The 25,009-nt window shown below is 39.5% G+C and overlaps 1 protein-coding gene across 2 annotated transcripts in view; it reads right to left on the reverse strand.

The window, feature by feature from the left end:
• Positions 1–4,748: 4,748 nt before the first annotated feature.
• The window catches only part of NKAIN2 (sodium/potassium transporting ATPase interacting 2), a 1,028,170-nt gene continuing 1,007,909 nt past the window's right edge, over positions 4,749–25,009 (reverse strand). The window contains exons 7-9 of one of the 2 annotated variants that reach the window (XM_046006829.1): positions 10,105–10,186; positions 9,317–9,405; positions 4,749–5,910 (exon numbers count right to left, since the gene is read on the reverse strand). In XM_046006829.1, coding sequence (XP_045862785.1) covers positions 9,381–9,405; positions 10,105–10,186 — 107 coding nt within the window. In that variant the 3' untranslated portion in view covers positions 4,749–5,910; positions 9,317–9,380. The remainder of the gene's footprint in view (positions 5,911–9,316; positions 9,406–10,104; positions 10,187–25,009) is intronic. The other variant, XM_046006830.1, reaches the window with a different exon arrangement.

A 25,009-nucleotide genomic window follows, 5' to 3' on the forward strand; every position in this document is an offset into this window, starting at 1 on the left:
CTTTCGGGACACTTTTTTCCTACTCTCTGAACGAGGGCCTCACATTTTCCTTTTTCACTGGGTCTCACAAACTGTGTAGCCACCCCTGATAGCAAGATTTAGACAGATATCTGGCTCATTAGAAATGGCTATGTTTCATGTCTAGGAATATTTGCCTTTCAGCACTCAAAACAATACAAACAATGAATCCGGTTCCTTTTTCTATGAATTATTAGCATAAGCCCCAGTCTCTCAACCCTCCAGCTCTGCCCTATTTATCTGCTTTTGCAGATGGGAAGACTAGTGCCATGGATGTGTCCGTAGCTCCGAGTTGTTACATCATTGCCCATGGAGAAGTTCTTAGTGTCTTCACTCAATTTAATAGGTAGGTTCCCGTGACTTCTCATTTAGAGCTCTGGGTCCCTTTGCTTGCATCTTGAGAGTCTTGGTCAGCCTGAGATAACGACGACAAGAGGCTCAGGTGCTCTGGTAGCCTCTAGTCTGAGGCTCAGGAGATTTATGTCTAGACAGCAGTGTGCAAAACCCCTCTGCACGCGGAGATCAACATATCCCCAAAGGATATAATGAGTAAAACTAGAAGAATAATGAAGAAAAATGACAGGCACACGGGAGGGGAATAAACAGGGTATGCCTCTGGTAAATAACTCCCTGAAGGACTCTTAGAAAAGACTTACTGATTAATTGAATCAATCCATCATCCTTGGGGTGACAGCATCAATTTGCAATCTTTTTTTGGGAGTTGTTTTATTCCATTGCTGTTACAGCTTCAATTCATATGAGGGTAGAATGAGAGGTTAAAAAATATAACTGTTTTATTATTAAGGCACTGCAATTCTGTGCTCTCATTATGGAGAAGGCTTACATTAATTTTAATAAAGGTTTGGACTGTGGCAGAACATCAGCGTGTGGCTCGTAAAAGGATTTTTCATCTGGACTCATCTTATAGAAAGAAACTTCCAATCCCTATTAAAATTTCAAGCTCCTTTGCTTCTAAATCCGTGTTTGAGGATTTTTAAAAATAACCTTCATTATAATTCTAAACAATGTAAAAAGCGGTGCCTCTATTCCTTTTTCAGAGGAAGTCCCCTCATTTTCTCTGTTGTCAGTGGCAGGCATAACTCATGATACCTGTGCGGATGCCAGTGCCAAATGAGACCCTTGAATGCATTATTTAGTTCAAGTTTTTGCTGAATTAAACGGCAGAGAGTACATAAATGTCTTAGAGATTTTGCTCTTACAGTTATCAGAAGTTATTGTTTCAAGATACTAGCATGTTTTAAATTGGACATAATATATCAATCACAGATTTTGTTCTTTCCTGTCTTGGGAGTGGGTGGAGGGACGATGTAATAGAACGAAAAGAGGATTGAATATGCATCCTAAGCAGAGATTTGCATGTGATGAGGATAGCTGGGGCTTCCTTTTTTACAATGTAAGGATCTCGATATCAAAGCTTTCTGAGTACAAGCGTTTAGTGCTGAAATTTTACCAAAGACAGATAAAATGTCTGAAGGAAGATTATCTTGACAATCACAGTAAGTATTTTCATGATGGAATGGTTTAAGTAATCTCAATCTCTCTAATATTAACTATTCATAAAGGTATTATAAAAGAAATAACAGGGGGCGCCTAGGTGGCTCAGTTGATTAAGCCTCTGCCTTCGGCTCAGATCATGATCCCAGGGTCCTGGGACGGAGCCCCACATCAGGCTCCCTGCTCAGCAGAGAGCCTGCTTTTCCCTCTCTCTCTGCTGCTCTCCCTGCTTGTGTTCTCTCTCTCTCTCTCTCTCTCTCTGTCAAATGAATAAATAAAATCTTAGGAAAAAAAAGAAATAACAGAAAAAATTCTAACCCTGAAAACAAACATAATTGGTTGACTATGTTTACATATGGGTATGGGTTATTGTTTGTTAAAAGAATTAGAAGATAATAAAACATATTTAAATGTATTTCACATTGAGACTATATTGAACTTAATACACAATAATTCAGGCACATTTCATAATTTTATACTGTCTTAGGGTCTTCCTTGTCGTGGTTCATTCTGATTTAGCAGTCTAGCATCAGTTGACAGATCTCCATTGCCTGCGATTTTGTTTATTTTATTCTGACCGGAGTACACATTCCAGAATTTGGTGTAGAATGGTGAGTTATTTGCATTTTCAGGATAAATGGTAAACTAGAGTAATTTCTCACCTCTGTGGGCCTTAGTTTATTGCCTCTGTAATAAATGGGTTTGGATCTCAAAAAAGTTTGTTCTGCAGTGTGACCTACTTAAAATGAATTTGTATTTCTGAGTTTATGGTCCACTCGTTATAATACAATGGAATTCTGGCTGTTTCCTTCACTGTATTAGAGATGATGATTTTAACAGTTACCAAACAAAGATCTTGGCACCATCAACAAATAATAAGATTTATTATTCACTACATGCACACCCTATTTGAGAACTCCAGACGCTGGAATCTTCTTTCGGGTACCTAGATAGAGTTGCTTTATTAACTTCTGTCTTTTTATGCAATGTGGATATTGTGTGCATTTGGCCTCACAGTGTGAAGCATAGCCTGACAGTCATCCACAAGGAACCACATCAACATCCCTTTCACACAGGGAACAAAAGTAAAAACAAGCTTGATCATTTACAAGACTCACCCTGTGGCCAAGAAGTCAAATACTACAAGCTGATCTCCAGCTTCTTGGAATGCCGCCTCAAAGCCTTTTTTGTTTTCAATCAATTTCTGCATTTTGGCTTGGGGGGGAGGGGGTTGCTGCTGTGTGTCTGTGCAGTGAGAAGAACCTCAACGGCAGCTCAAGCCTGAGACGGCCCAAGCCTGGAGCAGTCCAAGGCCCCAGGCTTCTATCCATCCATAAAGTGAAAATTACGGTTGTGCAATCACAAATGCCAGGGGTTAATCTTCTCTACTTGCCCATCCCTCCCCAACACTCTCCACTGAAAGTATTGTCAAAGACTATGTCATCAAAGGAATAGTAAATAAATGCACGTTAGATTATTTTATTTTAAAGAATTTGGCCTTTAAAAAAATGAAAAACCCTACCTACGTTAAGCAAAAAATTTTAATATAGTGCCCGAACACCTCTGTGAGCTATTAGCCCGATGCTCTAAAATCCAGATAGAAAGGGGCGGGGGTGGGGGGAAGTTCTTTAAATGACAGCAAGTCTATTCTAAGCAGTCTCGTAAAAGAACTCTTAGTGTTCAGGGATAATGAAAGTACGCGCTACCTATGACTGAGCTAAAATGGTGCCGTGACCTGGCGATTTCTTTTTATTGCTGACGCATCCATCCCTGCATAGCACAGAACACCGCGTTGCCTACATGTAAATTTAATAGGGTTTCCTTGTCAATGACATAAGCAAATACGCTGGGTGAAGGAGCAGGGGTTTTCAGGGATGGCTCAGAAACTTAATTGTTTTTCCATTTATTTTTAAAATGCAAATTACACTAGTAAGTCAAAAAAATCACTCTGTTAAAAATACATTCAGAATTAACAAACGCAAAAAAAAAAAAAAGAAGACACATCAGGATTGTAACTCTTGCCTTCTGAATATTAGGTTTATAACAAAAGCTCAGCCTAGAAAAATAGCATTCTTCACCGGATTTTGAGGAGGATTCAGCTGTACAACTTAGATGTTTTTCCAGATATAATCACACTACTGTGCTCACTGCTCCCAAAAAAGGACCTGTCCACTGATTACTTTTTAGTAGTCAACAACTGTTTTTTGAAAATTTTGGTGGTGATGATAGTAGTGATTAGGTGGTAGCTTGGCTGTAACTTAAAGCAGGAATATGAGGGCTTGTTGTCTGTGCACTTAAATCTCTATCCATATACATGTCCTAGAAGGTGGAACCCCATCACAGCATGAACGTACAGTGAAACCTCATTATAATAGTCACACTAAAATGTGACTATATAAAATGAGTAGTTTCTGGCATGTGTAGTATTTATATTTTAAGAATCAGAGGACAACACATTGGTAAATATTTTTCTCATACATTAAACATGCATGTCACTATAAAATCATATGAGGTTTCACGGACATGTTCGCAATTATAGATTTTATACATTGTACGTATGGACAAACATCTACAAGCCACTGAGAAAATTCAAGCTCAAGTGCTGGAACCTTTTTGTTTGTTTATGTTCCAATATCACCTTTTTTCCTTTATCGTTTCCAGTGTGTATGTGTGCATTTCACAGACATCCATGCAGACACAGTAATGGGACTGGTTTATGTAGATCTGGATGGGCTAAGGTCCAAAGTAGCTTAACCCAGTAACTGAAACTACATAGAAACCAAGAGGAAACATTGCTCCATGCCAGTTTGTAACTTTTCAAGTCTCAACTTCACTGCATTTAAGGATGTTGCATTCGTTTAAAAAAATTGATTTTAGCATCTCAGGTGGATTTTCCCAAGAAAAAATATGAGTCTTCTGAGTTCCTGACAAGCCTGAGCTAATTATGTTTTCCACTAATGAAAACCAAATAATGCTTGAATATATAGAACAAAATTTCCTAGGAATTCAGAATATTCCATAAACACATTGACCTACTATTAAGTTTCCAAAGGCATCTTGTTGCCAACTACGTTAACAGCACAGTTTTTCTGCCACAATAATACAGGAGGATTAAAATACACTCTAACACACAACAGATCCCCCAAATACCACAAAGAGATCTCAAATATTTCACCAAGGTAACTATTGCTCCCCCCACCCCACCCACCCGAAAAATAATCTCGTACGCTGAAGTTAGGAAAAAAAGTTCACCTACGTAGGGTCTTCAGTTTGAATTAGATATAAAAGAGTAAACATAGCTAATACATATTCAGTTGGCCTCTGTTGATAGAAATCCACAGCTGTTTCTGTGTTAGTAAAAGACATTTGTAGATACTTATAAAAGCACCTAGAGTGCGAGAAATAAAATCAGTGAGTTAAGCCATTTCTGCTCTCTGCTTCCAGTAGATTAATGAGTTTAGTAGATTAGTAAGTTTTACTTCGTCCCACCCAACCCCTTCAAGAAGACCATATTTAAGCATTATAAAGATGACGATTTTTGTCGTTGTTGTTACTGTCACTTGTCTGTTTTTGGCCACCGTGGAGGTTCAATGGTAAAGCACTTTGCTGACAGCGGGCAGCTTTCGTACACAGACACACTGGAGCTGCTGGGCTATGCAGTCTTGTTTCTTGACATGAAACACACAGACTCGAACTCATTCGGAATTAATAGCAGTGTGTTAGCCTAAAGGAAGGGACTTGGGGAGGTCTGCACTGAGACTTGGGCGCACAACTTAGGTGGGTTAAGGCAAGTATGTACGGTATAGCCTTTAGGGCAAACAACCTGCCATTTCGGACTTCGGTTACAAGGTCATCATGGCGTGTTTTGTTTGTTTTTGCAATTACATTGCCTACATAGCCGTGATGCTATCAAAACGTATGGAGTGCAGAAGACAAGGCTCTCCAACTAAAGCGCCCCCGAAGACTTGGCAGCTGGCAGAGGCGACCGGCTGGGCTGCGGAGGAGTTAGTGACGGCCAGCAGAGGGCGCCAAAACGTCTCCTTGAGAACTTTCCGAAGGCCTAGGAGAAAGAAGCCTGCTTTCAGGAAATCCAAGATGGGCGTGTCCTGCATGTTTGTTTCAGTTAGAAAAAGGAGGCCAAGTGGAATTAGTATGGGCCTCTGTGTACGTGTGTGACTGCATACACACGCATGTGCGTGTGCATGTGTGTGTGTGTGTCCCAGTGTATGTGTAGGCTTTATGTTTGTTGTGTTAATATGTATATATATTTAGACTCAGTTGCTTCTTGCTCTTCATAAAATGCAGGAGGCCACTGTGAATCAAGTTCTTTGAAAGGTCCAGGAGCTGACATCCTGAAGCCATCTGTATTATTTCGACCTGGGAGAGAGGACGAGAGAGAGAAAAGATGTTTTTAACCCAGGGGGAGAGCTCAGTGCCTTTTCTCGCCTCTCCAAGCACAAGAACAAACAAAAATTAAAAAAAAAAAAAAAAGTCCAAGCCCCAATTTTGTTTTAAAAGAGACAATTTTCCTTTCCTTTTCTTTTTAGTCTGTAACCTCCTGGATAAAGAGGCCACTTATGATCATTTAAAGTCCATTTCTGGGGGCACATGAAATGAATATATATTGTTGTACAATTAGCCTGCCAAAAAGAATGCAACATTTTCAGATGTTACCAGTGACACACCGAGGGATATTCTCACAGTTTAGATAGTAGGGAGCCCGGACAGAGCTCAATGGCATGGAGGTCAGGGGTCCTCAAAGCACCTACTTTGTTAAACAGTTAACCTGTGGACATGGGAATGTGTGGGGGCAGCAGCTTTAGAGCTATGATTTGTTTCAAAGAGCTGTGCCAAACCCTAAGAAATAAATTTATGGAAACCTTTTCTTTTAGGATGAGTGATAGATAATTGGAAAAATTACAGGCCTAGAGCATTTGCCTAACTTAACTGAAAAAGAGAGGACGGTCTGTTCGGTGACGGTAGGCGGTGAAACATGGCCATAAATGGAAGTCAGTCAGGGCAGCGTTTTCAAAGCTCTCAGCCATAGATTGACTGGGTATAATGGAAGCCCCACAGCTAAAACTGCACATTACTTTAAAGCATTTGCTTTCCTTGTAAGGAAGAGCTTTTATTCCCAGTTGCTATATAACATCGTTAAAGCGCTTGAACTGGCCCATGATGTTAAATTACTCTTACTTTATGAGACTTATTTATGGCAGGTTGACAGGAAAAGCTACACCCAAAGGACAAAGACACAGGAGATGTTCGGGTCCCTGCCTCTCAGCAGAGGATGAGGTCTGTGCGTGAGTCCTTCTGGCTTTTCACCAGATCTGAACAGGCAGTGGCTCTCAAGTGACTGGTTTTGAGGGCTACCATGTTGAAAAAGCCCTTCATTCCTCAGGGCATAATGTAAAATCAGAAGGGGTTAAAGGGAGTGCAGAGAAAGGGAGGGAGGCAGGCCTGTTTGGAAGCATGGCAGCTAAGTTAGTGTAAAGAAGTACAAATGAATAAAGTGAAAATCAGGAAACACAGTGAATGCAAACTGGCAGGTCTGTCTGAGAATTTGGGATAACATGGAATTAAGGGGTCAGGAAAACTGGCTGATAATGGGGGGTTGTACAACTACCAAGTGTCATGGAACCTTTGTTTTCCTTTCTCTTCATCCAGTTTCCTTATCTGTAAAATAAAATCTTAGTGTTGTAGTACTTGAAGTCTCATAGGGGATGTTTTGTAGAATGGACAGGATTGTATTTTGACTAGCGATTTGTTATATGCAAGTATTTCTAACTTCCTAAATTTGAATTTCATTAAATATTGTACTTATTTCTTGAGCAGTAAGACTTGAAACTTCTTAGATACTTTTATCAGTCCCAAGCAGTAAGGAAGAAAATATTTGTATTACTTTCGGTTTGGCATTTAAAGTCTTATATTTAATAAAATCATGGGAAGTTTTGCTCAAGGAATTTAATGTTGGACATTAAACTTGCAGAGTTCCCTCTTTAAGGACAACATTAGAATTATAAATGCCTGATTTGAAACAATATACTTGATTGTGTATAATTAGCATTCTTGTGTTATTATTGTAATTAATCCTACAAATGTGGTTACATGTCATTTATTATAACTTGGTCACATTTATTGATCATGCATATTGATCAATACAGTGAAGGGCTACATGGTGAAGAAATGTATGTGATATTGTCAGAAGCAAACAATTGCAAGCTTTGTAGATGTTCTGGTCTACTCTTAAGTACAAACATACTGTTACATGTTACTTGGGTAGATATTCTATGTGATACATTGTTTATAGAGGAAATCCTTTGGGAATGAAATATATTTCATTCATATATATTTATTTCTGACTTGATAAAGTCTTTTCATGAGTAATCATTAATATAGCATTGTTGCTGCTACTAATAAGTTAATGTTTATTAAGCATTTACTCTGTGGCATATTTTATGTCTTATGTGCCTCTAAATTCAGAATCATTATATGAAGCATCTAGGCTATATAATCTCTAATTTGCAGATAAGGAAACTTAGGTTTGATGAGAATAGTTACAGATATTCAAATAAAATTGTATGTCCAAGGTCATAAAGAATTTTATCTCCAGTACTCTGCTTTTTGTAGGTCATCTTAACTACTCCTTGTTGCTTTGCCTTTATTTTTTAATGGAATACTTTCCATACGGCTATGCTACAATATTGAGAACAGTGGTAAAGAATTTAAAATATTTATCATTTTACTTTTTGTGAAAGCTATCAAGTTTTCCTGGGAGCATAGAAGACGTGAAGTCTAAATAGAAAACAACTGCAGTACTAGGTAAAAGAAAAAAAGAGAACTATCAGAGGAAAAAGAGATTTAAAATTCTTCCATAAAATATGTATTTAAGATGCAATTTGAGGGATAGTGGGATTTCATTTTGGAAAAAAATATGTTTGGTGTTAAGAGAACAGCGCAGATACTTGGAAAAATACACATCATGTTTGCAGAAAGCAAGAGGTCTAGTTTGGCAGGCAAAAAAAAAAAAAATGGATAAGGGGAGATATCAGACTGTTAATGTCTTCAGTAGAGTATAAGCTTCAAGAGGACAGAGCCAGTTCTTATTCATGATTACATTTTCCCAGTGTCTCTGAGCATCTTCTGCATATGATTGGCCGTCAAGTGTTGTTAAGGGTTGAAGGGAAGAGATAATATTTCAGCAGAATATTGGGGCCAGATGAGAGTCTACTTGCAGGTTATGGGGAGGAGAGTGGACTTTGCTGAGTAGGTAAATAGGGATTCATTGATGGTTTGGGGGCAGGGGAGGGAATAGTCAAAATGGTATTTTGAGAAGATTAATTTGGCAGCCTCATGGAAGAAGGGATGGAGATACTAAATTTAGAAGACAATAGGTATTGAATGCCTGAATTAGGGCAGTGGTTGTGAGGTACTGAAAAGAAAATGTGTGATGTACTGTTTGCAGAGGGGATGCTTTGAATGACATATCATACTGACTGAATTCTGAACCGATAAAGTCTTTTTTATGGGTGGTGTTACCAAATACTTCCAAAGAAAAATGCAGGCGTGATGCATAGATCATTTCCCTTTTAAGGAGAAGCTTACAAGGAGGTGTATAAAAATTACTTTAATCTTTTGGAGGAGAAATACTCTAAAAATCCATGTATGATCCTACACATTAACAGTCTTAAAAGGTAAAATGATTCAATGGTGGAGGACAACGACGACAAACACATATCTTCAAAGAGAGAAGCTCACATTTCAAAATGAATTGGAATCTTACTTTCTATTTTGATCTTCGCTTGCAATTCAGCATATCACTTGATGCTGATATATAGAATTTGTTATCAGTTGTTATCCAAGGGAATTTGCCTAAACACAGATATAAAAATCAGGCTCTGATTGTATGTCTGCTCTCTTGAGTGCTAGAGCTAAGGGTCTGATAAATTTCAGTGTTACTATTCTGGCTTAATTTTCACTTTTCACATCAGAAAAATGATACAGAGCATTATTGTTCAGTTTAAAAAATTTTTTTAACACTATACATAACTGTTATACTCTATATACTAGGGTTATACTATATATAACTGATAACCTATCTTTTATCGTCCAAATGAGAATACTTTTGAGAGGAAGAGGAGGTACTGGTAGTAACTATGCCAGGACAACCATGTAAACCGAGACTCTCCTGGGAAAGCCAGAACACATAGTTTATATATAGTCACATGTAACTACTTCCCATGTTTTATCATTCTCAAAACATATAATTTGGGGTAATTCAAAGAAGTAGTATATTAATAAAGACCTTTTAGCTCTGTAGTTGATACTTTTGATAGTTATATATAAGACTAAAGGTAACTTTAGAGATGGCATTTGGTAAGTTAAATTTAAAAAAGAATTATGAAGAAAATGTTATAGAATTATCCTAGTCAAGACAATATTAATAGAAGAGAAAATACTGGAAGTATGTAATTGGAGGAAAGCTCCTTGCCATCTATTTTGTGCCACAATAATGTTTACTTAATTATCTTTTAGGATCACAGGAGATTATCTCCAAAGTACAGTACTTACATGTACATAGGCTGTAGTTGTAAATGAGATGTCTTCTGAGGCCCTTGATAGCCATAAGAATCAAAGCCACCTATGAAATCGACTGAAAAGGGACAAGAGCTTTCATTAGTTCACTTTTCAAAAGAGGTCAACAATCATGATCAAGATCTTACACCGATTCCTCATCTAGATCATGTAATAATCTATTGAAACCAAAGTGATTAATTGTGGAGGAAACCAGATAGTTCCTTCAGGGTAGTGATTCCCCCCCCACACAACCGTGAGATTTTATGTACTCCTCTCAAGCAACTAAGACCTAATTGGAGTAATAAAATTGACTTGCACCATAAAGATGCTATATGTCTTTTTGGTTAGTGTGGAGATTTTCTGCAACACATTACAAATGTAAAAAATAGTGATTGCTTAAATGCATGTATCTGTCAGCAATTGCAGCACTAGTAGAATATCATATTCTATGACTGTCAAGTACAAGTTGCTATGGGGGAACTTGTGTAAGTTAATTCAACATGGCAGTCCTTGTCACTTTGTGGTTTATAATCTGAAATAGGCAATCAGAAATAAAGTCTAACCGAACACTCGAATGCAATACATACTTAGTATTTGAGGTACAACAAGATATAACAAAAGTTACTGTGATAGAGTCTATCACAAATGGCTCCAACAATATCTCCTATCCCGTATCTGCTTACAGTGTGATCTTGACACTCCTCCCACCTGGCGGTTTTGGTCTGTGTCCCTTCCTCTTGGACCTGGGTACAACTTAGTGGTCACTTTGACCAACAGAGTATGGTAGACGTGATCCTATATAATTTCCAAGGCTAGAGCACAGAGGTGTAATGAACTTCCCCTTGCTCTTTTGAAATGCTCTCCTGGCACATAGCCACCATGCCCAAACTAGCCCACACGGAGAGATTAATGGAGACCCCCATGGGCAAGTACTTGAACCAGCCAGCTAGTTGAGGTTCCCTCTGATAGCTAGCCTTACCGCCCAGAAACATGAGAAAAAAGGCATCCAAGTGATTCCAGCCCCAACCTGCTCAGTCAGCCCAGTCATGGAGTTTGCCCAGCTGAGGGCCATGATATCAGGGATCAGACAAAAGCCATCCTCACAGTGCCCTGTCTGAAATCTTACTCACAGATCCATGAGCATAATAAATGGTTGCTTTACACCACTAGGTTTTGGAAGCAGTAGCTGGGGAAACCTTATATACTTAGAGCACTGTGAAAAGATTTTGTTTTTAGTTTTTCTTTTCCCCTCCTGGATATAAAGGTTGTGTGGTAGGGATAAAAGAGGTAAAACAATGAAAGGCAGGCAATGTAGATGACAGGAAGGAGAGAGAAAGGGAAATGGAGACTGAATTAGCATGCCTGAGGATAGCTTCACTTCTAGAGTCACATTCTATACTAGCTTAGCTTTGGCTACTTTTTATTTTCTTTTTAGTATCTTAAGTGCCACAGGTAGAAAATCAAGCAAGGTGTGAAGTAACATCAAGTCTATGTTGTCTGTTTAGTGGGGGAGATCTTTATTTAATAGATTTTTATTTTTTATTTTATTTTATTTTTAAAAGATTTTATTTATTTAGTTGACAGAGAGAGATCACAAGTAGGCAGAGAGGCAGGTAGAGAGAGAGGGGGAAGCAGGCTCCCCGCTGAGCAGAGAGCCCGATGCGGGGCTCCATCCCAGGACTCTGGGATCATGACCTGAGCTGAAGGCAGAGGCTTAACCCACTGAGCCACCCAGGTGCCCCAGATTTTTATTTTTTAGGGCAGTTTTAAGTGTATGGCAAAATTGAGCACAAAGTACAGAGAGTTCGTATATAGCTTCTGTCTCCACACATGCACAACCTCTCATACTGTCAACAGCTTACTCCAGAATGGGACGTTTGTTGCAACTGGTGAATCTACACTGATTCATTCTTACCACCCAGAGTCCAGAGTTCACATTAGGGTTTGGTGTTTTATCTTTTTTTTTTTTTTTTAAAGATTTTATTTATTTATTTGACAGAGAGAGAGATCACAAGTAGGCAGAGAGGCAGGCAGAGAGAGAGGAGGAAGCAGTCTCCCTGCAGAGCAGAGAGCCCGATGCGGGGCTCGATCCCAGGACCCTGAGATCATGACCTGAGCTGAAGGCAGCGGCTTAATCCACTGAGCCACCCAGGCGCCCCAGGGTTTGGTGTTTTAAACTATGTGTTTTGGTGAACGTATAATGACGTGCATCCACAATGCTAGTCTCATACAGAAGAGTCTCACTGCCCTAAAAATCTTCTGGGTTCTGTCTTTTATCCCACCCTCCCCCAATCCTGGCAACTACTGATCTTTTTACTGTTTCCATAGTTTTGCCTTTTCGAAAACATCATATAGTTGGACTCAGTATGTAGCCTTTTCTGATTGGCTTCTCTCCCTCCATACTGTGCATTTGAGGTGCCTCCCTGTATTTTTATAGTGTAATACCTCATTCCTTTTTATCTTGAAAACACTTTTTTGAGGCTGAATTTCTCTTCTCATCAAACGTGGAACAGTGTAAGAACAAAGGCCCCGATGTTACAAGGATCAAGGTTCAAATACTGCTTTAACCATTTTAAGGCCAGCTGTGTGACCTTAAATCATTTAACACTCTTAAGATAGGAATTAAAATACTTATTTCATACAATTAGTGTGAGGATAAAGTGAAGTACAGCATGTAGAGCCCTGGGTAAGTCATATGGGATGGAAGAAGATAATTAAAAGCTCCTGAAAAACTTCATGATTTTCTTTATAATTTTTCTAAGTCATGTGGCGTAGGAGAAAGAAAAACAGGAAGCGTGTGATTTGGGACAACTATGAAACTTTACCAGTTTTACAGAATTTTACGGAAGATGGACTAAAAGAGAAGGAAACTTTTTTGTTTTCCAAATTACCCACATTTGTACATTAGCTAATATAAATGGTACCAGAAGAGCTATACCGTAATTGAGTGGCAACTATATTTAAAGTTTGTATTTTGAGAAATTATTGCCTGTGAATGGAGATTCACTGCAGATAGTATCTACATTCCTTTTCATTTGGGTTTGCTCTTGTCAGCAATGAGATTTAGTTAAGGATGAGTTTGCTGAGAGGTGTTCACAGCATTAGAGTTTCCTTGTTCTGAGGTTCCCTTTCCGTAGGATGGTCCCCACCCTGGTGCTGGAGGATAGAGTGGGCTAGAGTACAATGAGATTGCAGCAGATGTGAGTGGTAAGGTCTCCTCCACTGAAATTGAGATCTAAGTCAAACTCAGCTTTATTGTTCTTAATGGTGTTATGAAATATTTCCTTGGCTGGTTTCCAGGAGCTTGAGATGGACAGCAGAAAAAAAACAGATGTTATTACAAACCAAGTATTATGAGTGAACCAAGGGATAACTAGAAGAAACCAAGATGAATCTTCTAGTCCAATGGATAGAATAAGGACCAAAAGTGGAAAATAAAGCTTGAGTTGGGAGCAATGTAGACCATTCTAAGACATGAGAAAAAGCCATAAGAGACTCTTAACTATAGGGAACAAACTGAGGGCTGCTGGAAGGGAGTTTGGTGGGGGGATGGGGTAACTGGATGATGGGCATTAAGGAGGGCATGAGATGTAATAAACACTGGCCATTATATTCAGTGGATGAATCACTGAATTCTACATCTGAAACTAATGATACACTATATGTTAACTAACTGAATTTCAATAAAATAAGTTAGGGGTGCCTGGGTGGCTCAGTTGTTTAAGCATCTGCCTTTGGCTCAGATCATGATCCCAGGATCCTGGGATCAAGTCCCGCATCGGGCTCTTTATTCAGCAAGAAGCCTGCTTTTCCCTGTGCCTCCCACTTGCCCTGCTTTTGTGCTCTTTCTGACAAATAAATAAATAAAGTTTAAAAAAAAAAAAAAAAAGAAAAGGCGAGAGGGGAAATGAGGTGTGTCCGTGAATATGTGCCGTGAACAGTGTTTGAGTTGTCTGGGGCTTGCTCTTATTAGCCATGATCTAGCTGGTTGGGGTGTGGTAGAGCTGGATTACAACCACCCGAGTTGGAAGGTTTGCCATCGTTCTGATCATTCGGATCATCTGGAGCCATAAAAAGGCTCCAACAGGAGGGGACTCAGAACCAACATGAGAAAAGTGGAGGATCTGAATCAACTAGGATGGACTTTTACCATTTCACTCATGAGGGGGGCATTCAAATTTAAACAACAATCAAAGGGCATATTTCTGTTGTATATTTTATAAGTATGCTTGAGTTCACAGCCAAGGAAATCGTGAAGGTCAGTTTCCACCTATATTCATTCTCGGTAATTGTTGGGCTGTCTTCCTGAAGACCCGAGGGAGAGGAACAGCCATAAACTGGGTCCAACTGACGACTGCAGTTAGCAGTCTGGTGATCAGCGTAGATAGACTCGATTCCTTGCACCTTTACAGATGTGCTTCTACGACATCTGGAACTCTTTGTGATGCCATGTGGGTGGAGAGCAGAAGCAGAGGAAACCAGTTTTTTTTTTTTTCTTGCTCAAAAAACTGAGTCAGTGGGGTTAACTTACATTTTTAGAATACCCTTAATACCACTTTGGTCTGTTTTCCTCTTCCTTTACATAATCACATTTATTTAGGCTCTAAAGAAGCTACCACATGCTATAAAGCTTTTCTGAGCAATAAGGGTCATAAAACACCTGACAGGTCATTTTCTAAGTAATTATGATAGCATCTAGATGCTTGGATCATCGCTTATCTCTGCATTATTAAAAAACAGTACCTTTTATTCCTCAGGTATCTCCTTAACTCCTGAAAATAAAAATAAAGTTCTAAACAATTGCATGATACTTAATAGTTTCTAAAGCCCTTTCAGGTGATATCAATTATCTTTACAAAATTACTCTAAAGTGGGTAGGAATAATTATCAACACTTTACAGATAAATGCAGTATTATTGACTGCTTGGGGGCACACAATAGCTGAGGATAGGACTGGAAGGTAGATACTCTATTTCTTTCCTAAGTATATTGAAAAAGTGGTTTCTGCTTTTCACTCACGCCATTCTGATAAATTACTGGGAGGTTATCAAAGCCTTTGCATCATATTTTGGATTAAATCTAAAATATTCAGGCTTTTTTAAATATTATTCACCTAACAAACATTTTTTGAGTTGTTGCTTTGAGTCTTCTATTGGTCATAGATGCTCCCCTTTGTTATTTATTCTCCAGAATCTTTCCTCTGTTCTTTCTAGAAAATATACTTATTCATTTTCTTCTCATTTCCAATCTAATATTCTAGGAATATTCTGATGTGAGCAATGATGAAAGCAAAACCCCATGCAAGTTGGATTTGCCAATGATGGTTACTCGTGGGATGTCTTGGTTTTCTGTAATGTATCTTTCAGAGGCAATAAGGTGAGCGTCCTTCAAGGTTTAATTCATTTCTTCTGTGTCTGCTCACTTACACAGGATATCACATAAACATTTAAATGATCTTTCTTTCTAAAATTACTTATATCCTCAGCCCCATATCGTACAACTCTGATTACAATGGTGTTTTTCAAAGTAAGGAGGAATGTTTTCTTCATAGCCACTTGGTATATTGTCTATTATTTCAAGGCTTATCGGAAAATATGAAGGATGGGAATTACTGAAGGACTAAATTAGGATTAGGAGAATGAGAAAGAAAAGATGATAATGAGTTCAAGATGTATGGAGAAAAGGTAGAAAACATACTACATGCGGAGTTTTAAATATGGGGGAAGGAGAGGAAAAGGCAAGATTCAAAGTTGACTCAGAAACGTGTTGACTAAGAGAGTGTTGTTATTTCTAACAGAAGAGTAAAGAATGTTAGGAGAGAGCTGGGGCTTGGCTTCATTTGGAAATGCAGTAAGTGACAAGTGGCATATTCAAGTGGCAAGGGCCAGGACATCCCTGTAAAAAGGGAAACATAACTTTGACTGGTGCAAGGCCAGTTGGAAACATGCTGAGATTTTTAGAAATTAGTTTCTTCTGGCTCAACTTTATTGGGCTTCATTGGAACATATCTACTGCCGTCTGACATTGCAATCTACTTGTTTTGTTGATTCCATTGCTGTAATGTAAGCTGGGTGGAATTTACTGTTTCCTACTATTTGCTACAGTAGCCCAGAACCCACAACAGTGTCTTGGCTCCTGGAAGACCATCTTTACTGAGTGAACTCTCTAGACCTGTTAGCCTTTAAAGAAAAATTAGGTAATCTTTGGAGTTTGGAAGTTGTTAGTAAAATTCCCAAGTGAAATTCAACTGTTTTCACTCTTTCCTCCTTAAGACCTTCAGTGATAATAAAGAGAAGACCTTTTCTAGAAGATCTAGAAAAGTTGTTGACTGGGTTCTGTGAGATAAAAGAAAGTTTTGAATGCCAATGGGAAGAAACCACCGCAGTAGTCTCCTTGGCCTAGAGTAGTAGAGGAAGAGAGGCTAAGACATTCTTGGACTCAAAGTGACCCCAGTGAGAGAGTCATTCTTCCATGAATCCTAGTGAGTGCTGCAAATGTTGGTAATTGGTAGGGAAACCATGATTCTCTTTCTGGCCAGTTTATACCATCCTAGTGGGGAAGAAGGTGACAAAAAAACAAAAAAACCCAAAAATTATGCTTGTCTAATTTTTGCCTCATTGGAAGGATTTGCCTTTGGTCCTCTGAAGATAACTCAGGAATGTTATCATTTTCTTTGCAACTGTTACATTTTCTCTTTGCCTTAGTTTTTCCACCTGCAACATGGGTGTATTTATCTACTGACCTATAAAGACCCATGGAAGTCCAATGATTTTAAATTAGTAAAGTGCCATATCAGTTTAATAACTATGATTTAATAATATTAATAATAGTGGAATTTAAAAATTATCAAGTGAGAGAAGAATGCTTTTTGAATACATATTCCTTGCTAAAATATATTCCCTGTTGTGAGCTTCCTATTTATTTAAACTTCTCAGTCATGAACACCGTGTTCAGTAAACTGAAAATTGCCTTTTTAAAGTACATGTTGGTAGTGAGGTATTGCAATATAAAATGGTATCCTGGTCATTAATGACAAAGCCACTAGTCATACTCCCTTTTGAAGACAGAGCTGGGAAAGACCATGAGGGGAATTTTAAAAGGCAGATCACAGGAAACAGCCTAAATATTTAGGAGAACTCTTTGAAAGACATTAAAGAATTTGTGTGGGCCTATGAAAACAGAGTGTATATCCATTTTCTCTGCAGGTGAGAATTTCAAGGGTACTTATCTCCAGTTGCACAAAAGAAATTTAGAGCATAACCCAGTGTAGGCCAAATTCAAAAGAACCACCTTTCTCCCACACAGACTTGCTTGGTAGCAGCAATTCAGCTTACTGTGTGAACCTGAGGGGTTTGGTCTGGGCTAAAATCCCTGAGTGGATGCTGAGTTACCTTTTTTTCTTCTTTCTTTTTCTGATTAGGGAAACAACCCTTTGTAGGGGTACTTTATCCTGTTGCTGCTTTAAGGTCACTAAAATGACTCATAATAGAGAGGGCTTCTGACAGGCAGAGCTCACACTGAATGAAATGAGACTTAGGAGCTAAATCAGTGCAGATACTTCACTTCCTAACCTTGCTCAGCAGATGTATTTTCTCAGGGTCTTATTTTCATGTTTCTCTCTTAGTTGTATTAGAACCAGATCTTCAATATTTTACACTCCGTACCAAATGCAATTACATATGCCAAAAAATAAAAGCGAAAAGCAATCACTACAATGGTATCACAGCAGAAGAAATATTTCTTTTGTTTGAAATAGCCTGAGCAACCACATAAAGCTTTTGGTTTTGAAAACTAAATAAAAAATAAAATATAAGTTCCACACGACGAAGTATTCTGTCTTTCTGCTCTTGCCTATTTCTGCCTGGTTTGAGGGAACATAGTACCTTTGGGAGATTTGAAGAAACACATGCTGGTTTTCTGGGGGCACCAGGATGATATTATCAAACAATTCTCCAATAGTGTAAGTCACCCCTGGATACATCACAGGGAAGGGTGAAGTAGGGTAAGGATTAAGAGCTTTGGAGTCAGGGGGCACCTGGGTGGCTCAGTGGGTTAGAGCCTCTGCCTTCCGCTCAGGTCATGATCTCAGGGTCCTGGGATCGAGCCCCGCATCGGGCTCTCTGCTCAGCAGGAAGCCTGCTCCCTCTCTCTCTGCCTGCCTCTCTGCTTGCTTGTGATCTCTGTCTGTCAAATAAATAAAATATTTAAAAAAAAAAAAAAGAGCTTTGGAGTCAGAAGACCTGGCTCGGGTTGTAAATTCACTTCTTTTTGTTGTTGTTGTTGTTGTTGTTTATTTACAGCATAACAGTGTTCATTGTTTTGGCATCACACCCAGTGCTCCATGCAGTAAATTCACTTCTTAATAGCATTGTACCCACGAGAAGGTCACAGCTACTCTGAGCCTGACTTTCGTCCTCCCTAAAGTGGGGATAATGAAATAATTCCAACTTCATAAGATCATTGACAGAATGAAGTGTTCTATGCCATACTTAGATGAACGCCTTTAAAGATACACCATGGACAGATTTAGGATCTCATCTTTTTTGAAGGGGAATTATGCGAAGAAAATAATTTTTTTAAAAAGATTTTGTTTATTTATTTAACAGAGAGATAGGGAGCACAAGTAGGCAGAGAGGCAGGCAAAGGGAGAGGAAGAAGCAGGCTCACCACTGAGGGGGGAGCCCAATGTGGGGCTCGATCCCAGCACCCTAGGATCATGACCTGATTAACCAACTGAGCCATGCGGGTGCCCCGCGAAGAAAATATTTAAAATGCATATTTAGGTTTTTTACTGAGAGGGTGAGAACTGTGTATTAGAATTTCCAAGAGTTATTGTGTGGAATGACATAGTATTGGGTCATCAGCAGAAGCTGAGGAGAGCTGAGGTAGGTCTATGGAAACCCATCAACTGACCACTGTGTTGGTTAACTGTGGTCTCACAAGCAACAGGAATATCTTATGTGACATAATTTCGAAAAAAAAAAGGGGGGGGGCGGGGAATCTATATGGAACTGAGTTTTCATACTTCAAGTATTTATTTTTTATTTTATTTTTTTTGGAAATCACCTTGTATATTATTTAAAAGGCCAGAGACAGGCTGGGACCAGCCTTGTTTGTGGTCTCTGAGGTTTCAACCTGTAGATAGGCCAAAGGAACTATCCAGTGGAGTACACCAGAATGAAGAGCCTGAAAGCTTATCCTTCTGGATCAGGCAGAGAGGATGAGCTCAGTGTTTGGTGAAGGATTACTGAGGAAGAAAAAAGCTGTAACTGTTCCTCTCAGATTTAGGTAGGGTTGTAAGGATACAAAAGTATAATTTCCAGTATAGAGAGTTTTTCAGGTTCTGGGAGAAAAATGGAAGGTTTTCATGTTTGATAGCCTTAACTTTCTTGGTTTGAGTACTAGCTTAGGTTCAGAACCCATGCCTAGGTTTGGAACAGGTCCTGAGGAAAGTCCACAGGAGGAAGTGAAAGTGTCATTGAGCAGTAGAGAGCATCCAGCCATGTTTGGAGTGTTTGGAGACCTTCTCCAGCTATGTGCAGCAACCCAGGATTAGCAGTGGAGAAAGTGAGCCTGAGCCTGAGCCTGAGCCTCATCAAGTGTGGTTGTTGAAAATCCAAGCATGATTCACGTGCAGGGGGCCGGTAAGGGCATCGTTGCCATGACTGTACGGGACAGAGATGAGAAGTGGAACGATTCAAAGAATGAGAAAAACAAAGGTTCCTGTGGAGTGAAATTCCTAAGTAAGGATGAAGGGAAGTTTTTCGAGGAGGGAGATAGAGGAAGAAAGTGGAAGAGGAAAACAAAACAACAAAAAAACAGGAGTTAACAGTCAGGCAGAGAATTTTTAATTTGTCATTTTGGAGAAGTCTCTTTTCTACATAGTGAAGGTGACCCAAATTAGCCTCTTTGAGGAAGGAAATTAAGGGGTAGATGAAGTGAGTGGTAACAAGAGTGGTAAGTGCTGAGAAGGTCAAGAAATTGTAAAGCTAGGGATGCCTGGGTGGCTCAGTTGGTTAAGCAGCTGCCTTCGGCTCAGGTCATGATCCCAGCGTCCTGGGATCCGAGTCCCATATCTGGCTCCTTGCTCGGCAGGGAGCCTGCTTCTCCCTCTGCCTCTGCCTACCTCTCTGCCTACTTGTGATCTTTCTCTCTCTGTCTCTCTCTCTCTGACAAATAAATAAATAAAATCTTAAAAAAAAAGAAACTGTAAAGCTAGAGTCAGAAAATTATGTATCTAGGCACGTTTAATGCCTTCAATAGATGTAGAGAAGCATACAGAATGGGATGAAATAACTGAGCAAACTTCACCTTCGGGGTACCTGGTCTCACTTTGTGCTACACCATTTGGATGGACTGGATTCACCAATACATTTCGTTCTTCCCTCTCAGTCTTGCTTTCAATTAGATATGACATGCCTTTCAGTTGAACTCGGAGAGAACCGTTATTACAAGCTATAGGTGGGCAAGTTAGACATGGTTGGGCATGTCTTCCCCGCTGACATCCAGGATGTACTTAGAATGCACGGCCCATTTAAAAGAAGAGGTTTCAATTAGGGGGTGGACCCATTTATGTATGCAAGCATATTGAAAAAAATAAAAAAACATGCATGCCTTGCCTTATAATCCTTGCTAACATAATATTTGCTTCCTTTTGCATGCTCCAGAAAGGAAAATCACAAAACTCTGGAGCTGAAATTAATCCTCTCTTTAGAAGGACAGTAGCAATTTAAAGAAAGAGAATGTCCAGTACTTATTCTAACATTTTTATTGATGTTTGTGAAAGCTGAAACGAGATTTGCTCTATTGAGCTCATTAAAAACACTTCAGTTTATTCCTGTGTGAATTGTGGTGTACATTTGGTCGATAGGGTTTGTAGTAGAAAGTAGTCCTCTCTAGCAAAGGCACACCTATTTTTGTTAAATTCGACATACCCCTCTGACATCTCCTTAGATTTCAGCCAAAATGTCATCGTTTGAGGGAAGAATTTGCTAGTCTTCTCATCGGATGAGACACGTGGGGTGCATTCCCACCCCACCTCCTCGCCTAGCCTGAATTCTCACTATGAGTTACAGTCGTTCTTCGTGTGAAATGCACCCTTGACTCTAAGCACCATGAAAGCAAGGTGGTACCTGCTTGGTTCCCCATCACACTCCTAGTGATAACACACAGCCTCCCACAGAGTGGTTATTGATAAATATGTGTTGAAAGAATCTATCTTGATTATCTCAGAGAAGTGATGTGGAAAACATATTTAAATCAGGAGACTTAGGTTCTATTCCCAGTTCTGCCTCTAAATGACTGTTTAACTTAGAGAAAGTCAATTCAAGTATCCCTTTCCTCAACTGTAAAATGAGGGGATTAAAGTAGGCCATTGCTAATATTGCTTACAGCTCTAAGATTCTGCACAGTTCCATATTTCTTGGATGGTTTTACAGACCAATGATAGCAATGAAATATTTAAAATGAGCAAATCTACACAGGCATAGTGAGTGGGAAAAATTATTGTGAAGAAGTTATTTCTCTCTGACTGTTACGCATTGATTTTATTAAGCAAGTTCCCAGGGAGATGAGCTGCTGAATAGCATGTGTATATACTGTAGGGTATATGAGGTATATGCGTATTTTACATTTATATATTTACACACATACACACACACACACACAGCATTTGGAACCTGAGGCATGACAATGTCCAGTTGAGAAACAGGGTGATGAAAAGAAAATGTGGGAACTGGGAGAAGGGAACAGGATTGGCAGGTTTGGAGCCAACAGAAACACTGTCCCCGGATTCCATTCACTTCCGAGACGAAGGCGTATGGATGTTACTCTGCGCTTCCCTTCGCTTTTCTGCTTTCGGGAATTCCTTAACATCAACTTCATTAGTTACAAAGGGAACAAGCAATCCATATCCAATTTTCTTTTCACATCAGGATTGTTCATGTATAAACTAGGCTCCTTTGTTGGAAACATTTGCAATTAATCTCATAAACAAACAAAAAAAAGCAAATCTTGCACTGCCTGCCCCAGCCAACCTCACCGGCTCTGGGCCTGACCACCATCCATTATACACAAAAATGAATTGAAATTCCCACTTTGGGCCTAACCTAATTTTCAAGTGATAATAGGCATGGATTCCCAGAAGCACTCTATGCCTCTTGATAGCAACATCCTAATTTCCTTTCCTGGTAAATGTTTTAAATAAGATTTTAGCACCAAAGGAAATTAACCTTTAAATTAATTGTAATTATAAAATGCCATCACTGATTTTTGTCTTCAGTCTAATTACTTTCTATTATTTAAACAAACCTCACCTCCTGTGAGCTTTAAGTTTGTTTCTCCCCCACTTCCTGCCACACAACAGCAGCCAATCCTCGGGGAGTCCTGACTGCTAAAGCAGCCTCATTCAAATGTCACACAGGACTGCGGGTTTGCCCTCTGCTCCCTTATTTACAAGGCACTCGTCCAGAGGCTACGTGGAAGGTTGCTGTGCTCAGAGGTTTTCCTCCTGCATACCTGGTGGCCATCCTTAGAGACATATTGGTTTTCATGCTCCTGCTGTTTGGAAGGAGATCGCGAAGCCCAGTCCTCTGTCTCTATTAGAAGCCACTTCCCCAGCGGAAGCGCAAGTGCACGTAATAAAGTGGGCACCTGCCAGCACCATTTATCAAAAGACAGCGCAGAATCTTGAGCCTTCTTGACCAGCACAGCTCAGCTCTGGAGGGCTTTTAGCGCTCCGTGTCCTGAGCTGGCTCTTTGTCTTGCTCTCGTTTGTTCTTTCGAAGATAGGACTATGGGATCTCGGGAACTTTATTTTGTTGGCCCGTGTATCTACATTGTGGTATTAAAAGTATGTTATTTTCCTGCCCCTTAGCTGCCTTCTTTGTCATGTCATTATCGATGCAAGTCCAGAGAGATGGTGTGAGTCCATTACAGGTGGCCTGGGTACCGCAGAATTGGAAGATGAAGCAGGATAATCAGAGGGGAAGGTTTTTCTTTTAATCGTTTCTGTTACAATGTCACCGCTCCTCCTTCCATTCATTCTCTGGCTTTCTTTTCCATGGAGGCTGATTAAGACAACCTGAAGCGTATTGGATAACTTCAGTTCTCCAGGCAGACGTATCTTGTGCATAAAATACTTCCTTTATTACCCCAGGAAAGGATCTTCCTTTGTGCTGGTCTGAATATCGTTACCTCAAAGTGATTCGTTAGAAACAAAGTCCCGGTCCTTCTGAACCAATAGAGGGCAGGGAACAAATCAATTTTCTTCCCCTGCATTTTTGACTCAGGGACTTGAAATTCTTGTAAAGATGATTATGATGTGTATGTGTGCACGCACGTACATGTGTGGGCATAAGTGGAATGCAGCATGATACAACGGGGGAGGCATTGTGAGAAAAAGGGGAAAATAAGAAGTGAACTTTGAGGAATCAGACGCAACTTTCACCTGAACATCCGAAGTTAAAAATAAAGCTCATCTGTTTTCCCTTCCGTGACCACAAGAGGGAGGAATTTAACAGAAGGCTGAAAAAAGAGACCAGTACCAGCCGCTAACCGGGAAGACAATGTAATGTTAAAACTGTATTTCACCTGGTTCCTCGAACCAGGTGGTGGGTAATAGGGAGGGCACGTACTGCATGGAGCACTGGGTGTGATGCCAAAACAATGAACACTGTTATGCTGTAAACAAACAAACAAACAAACAAAAAACTGTATTTCGCTGGTAGGGAATGCTGTTGCGGCTGATAGAAACCTGCATGTGATTGACGGGAGGCATATGCCTATGTCAGCATTCGTTTCAGGTGTGGATTATTTATTCAGTCTTTCCTTTTTACATATGGCAGCAAGTCTCCATCCCATCCTTTTCTGTCATTTGCTTAGAAAACGACGGAAGTGCTTTATTATAATTGATTATTCATTTACTTAGAATAAACTGGGGTCTAAGGAGATGTCACATTCCTTACCAGTTACCAGATAATCCAAGAAGTGTTTGAGGAGAGCTGATTGGTTGATTCATTTATTTCCCAGATCTTATTGAGTCCTGCTCCAGGTTGGAGATGTGCTAGATGCTGAGGATATAGCAGTGGTCAAGACAGGTGTGGTCCTGGAGGGGCACTGGCTAATTAATATTCCTCATCCTGAGGGAGTCCATATGTGCGGCAGGGGTGTCACAAGTTCAGGAATAAGCTCAGTGACCTTGGGCAAGTCATCTAATCTTTATGGGTCGACAAAATTAAGGTGTTAAAAGAGTGGTAGACAACAGTTTTCCATCATTTTAAAGTCTGCAGTGTTCCTAGTCCAAAAGAAATCTTAAGCAGAAACTTGTAAAAGTTGTAAAATTAAATAGAAGCCGAGCTTCTGTGGTTTTGGGGGGTTGGGGAAGGAGCAAGGTGATGCCTTTTACCCTGGCCTCACTATAATTCTGTACAGCATAGGTAGATATGAGAAATTTGGGGCTCTAGGCTTTCATAATATGTGATTCTGTTCAGAAATGGGGAAAGAAATGCCAAGTTTGGGTTTTGTGGGAGGCTAGCAGATGTGCACAAGATTATTTCACTCAGTCACCTTGAAAATCACAAAAGAAATGTTTTAAAAAGACAATAAAACAGTGCCATACTCACAATATAGTATTCTCTCATTTGATTGCTTGAGTATGATACACCAAAAGTAAAACAGACATAATATTATCTTAACTCTGTCAATCTGATAACAAAGAATGAGGCACCTTTTTTGAACTGCTGATTGTCTACTCTTTAGGTTAAGTTTGAAGAGTGATTTATAAATAACAAGAAAGAAAACCTAGATTACCAAACAGACTGTATAGTATAACCCTAACTACCAGATACGAAGAAAGGAAAGGAAAGGAAAGGGAAGAAAGAGAGATGATCCATAGATGATA

The sequence above is a fragment of the Meles meles genome, chromosome 5, assembly GCF_922984935.1.
Source record: "Meles meles chromosome 5, mMelMel3.1 paternal haplotype, whole genome shotgun sequence".
NCBI classification, from domain to species: domain Eukaryota; kingdom Metazoa; phylum Chordata; class Mammalia; order Carnivora; family Mustelidae; genus Meles; species Meles meles.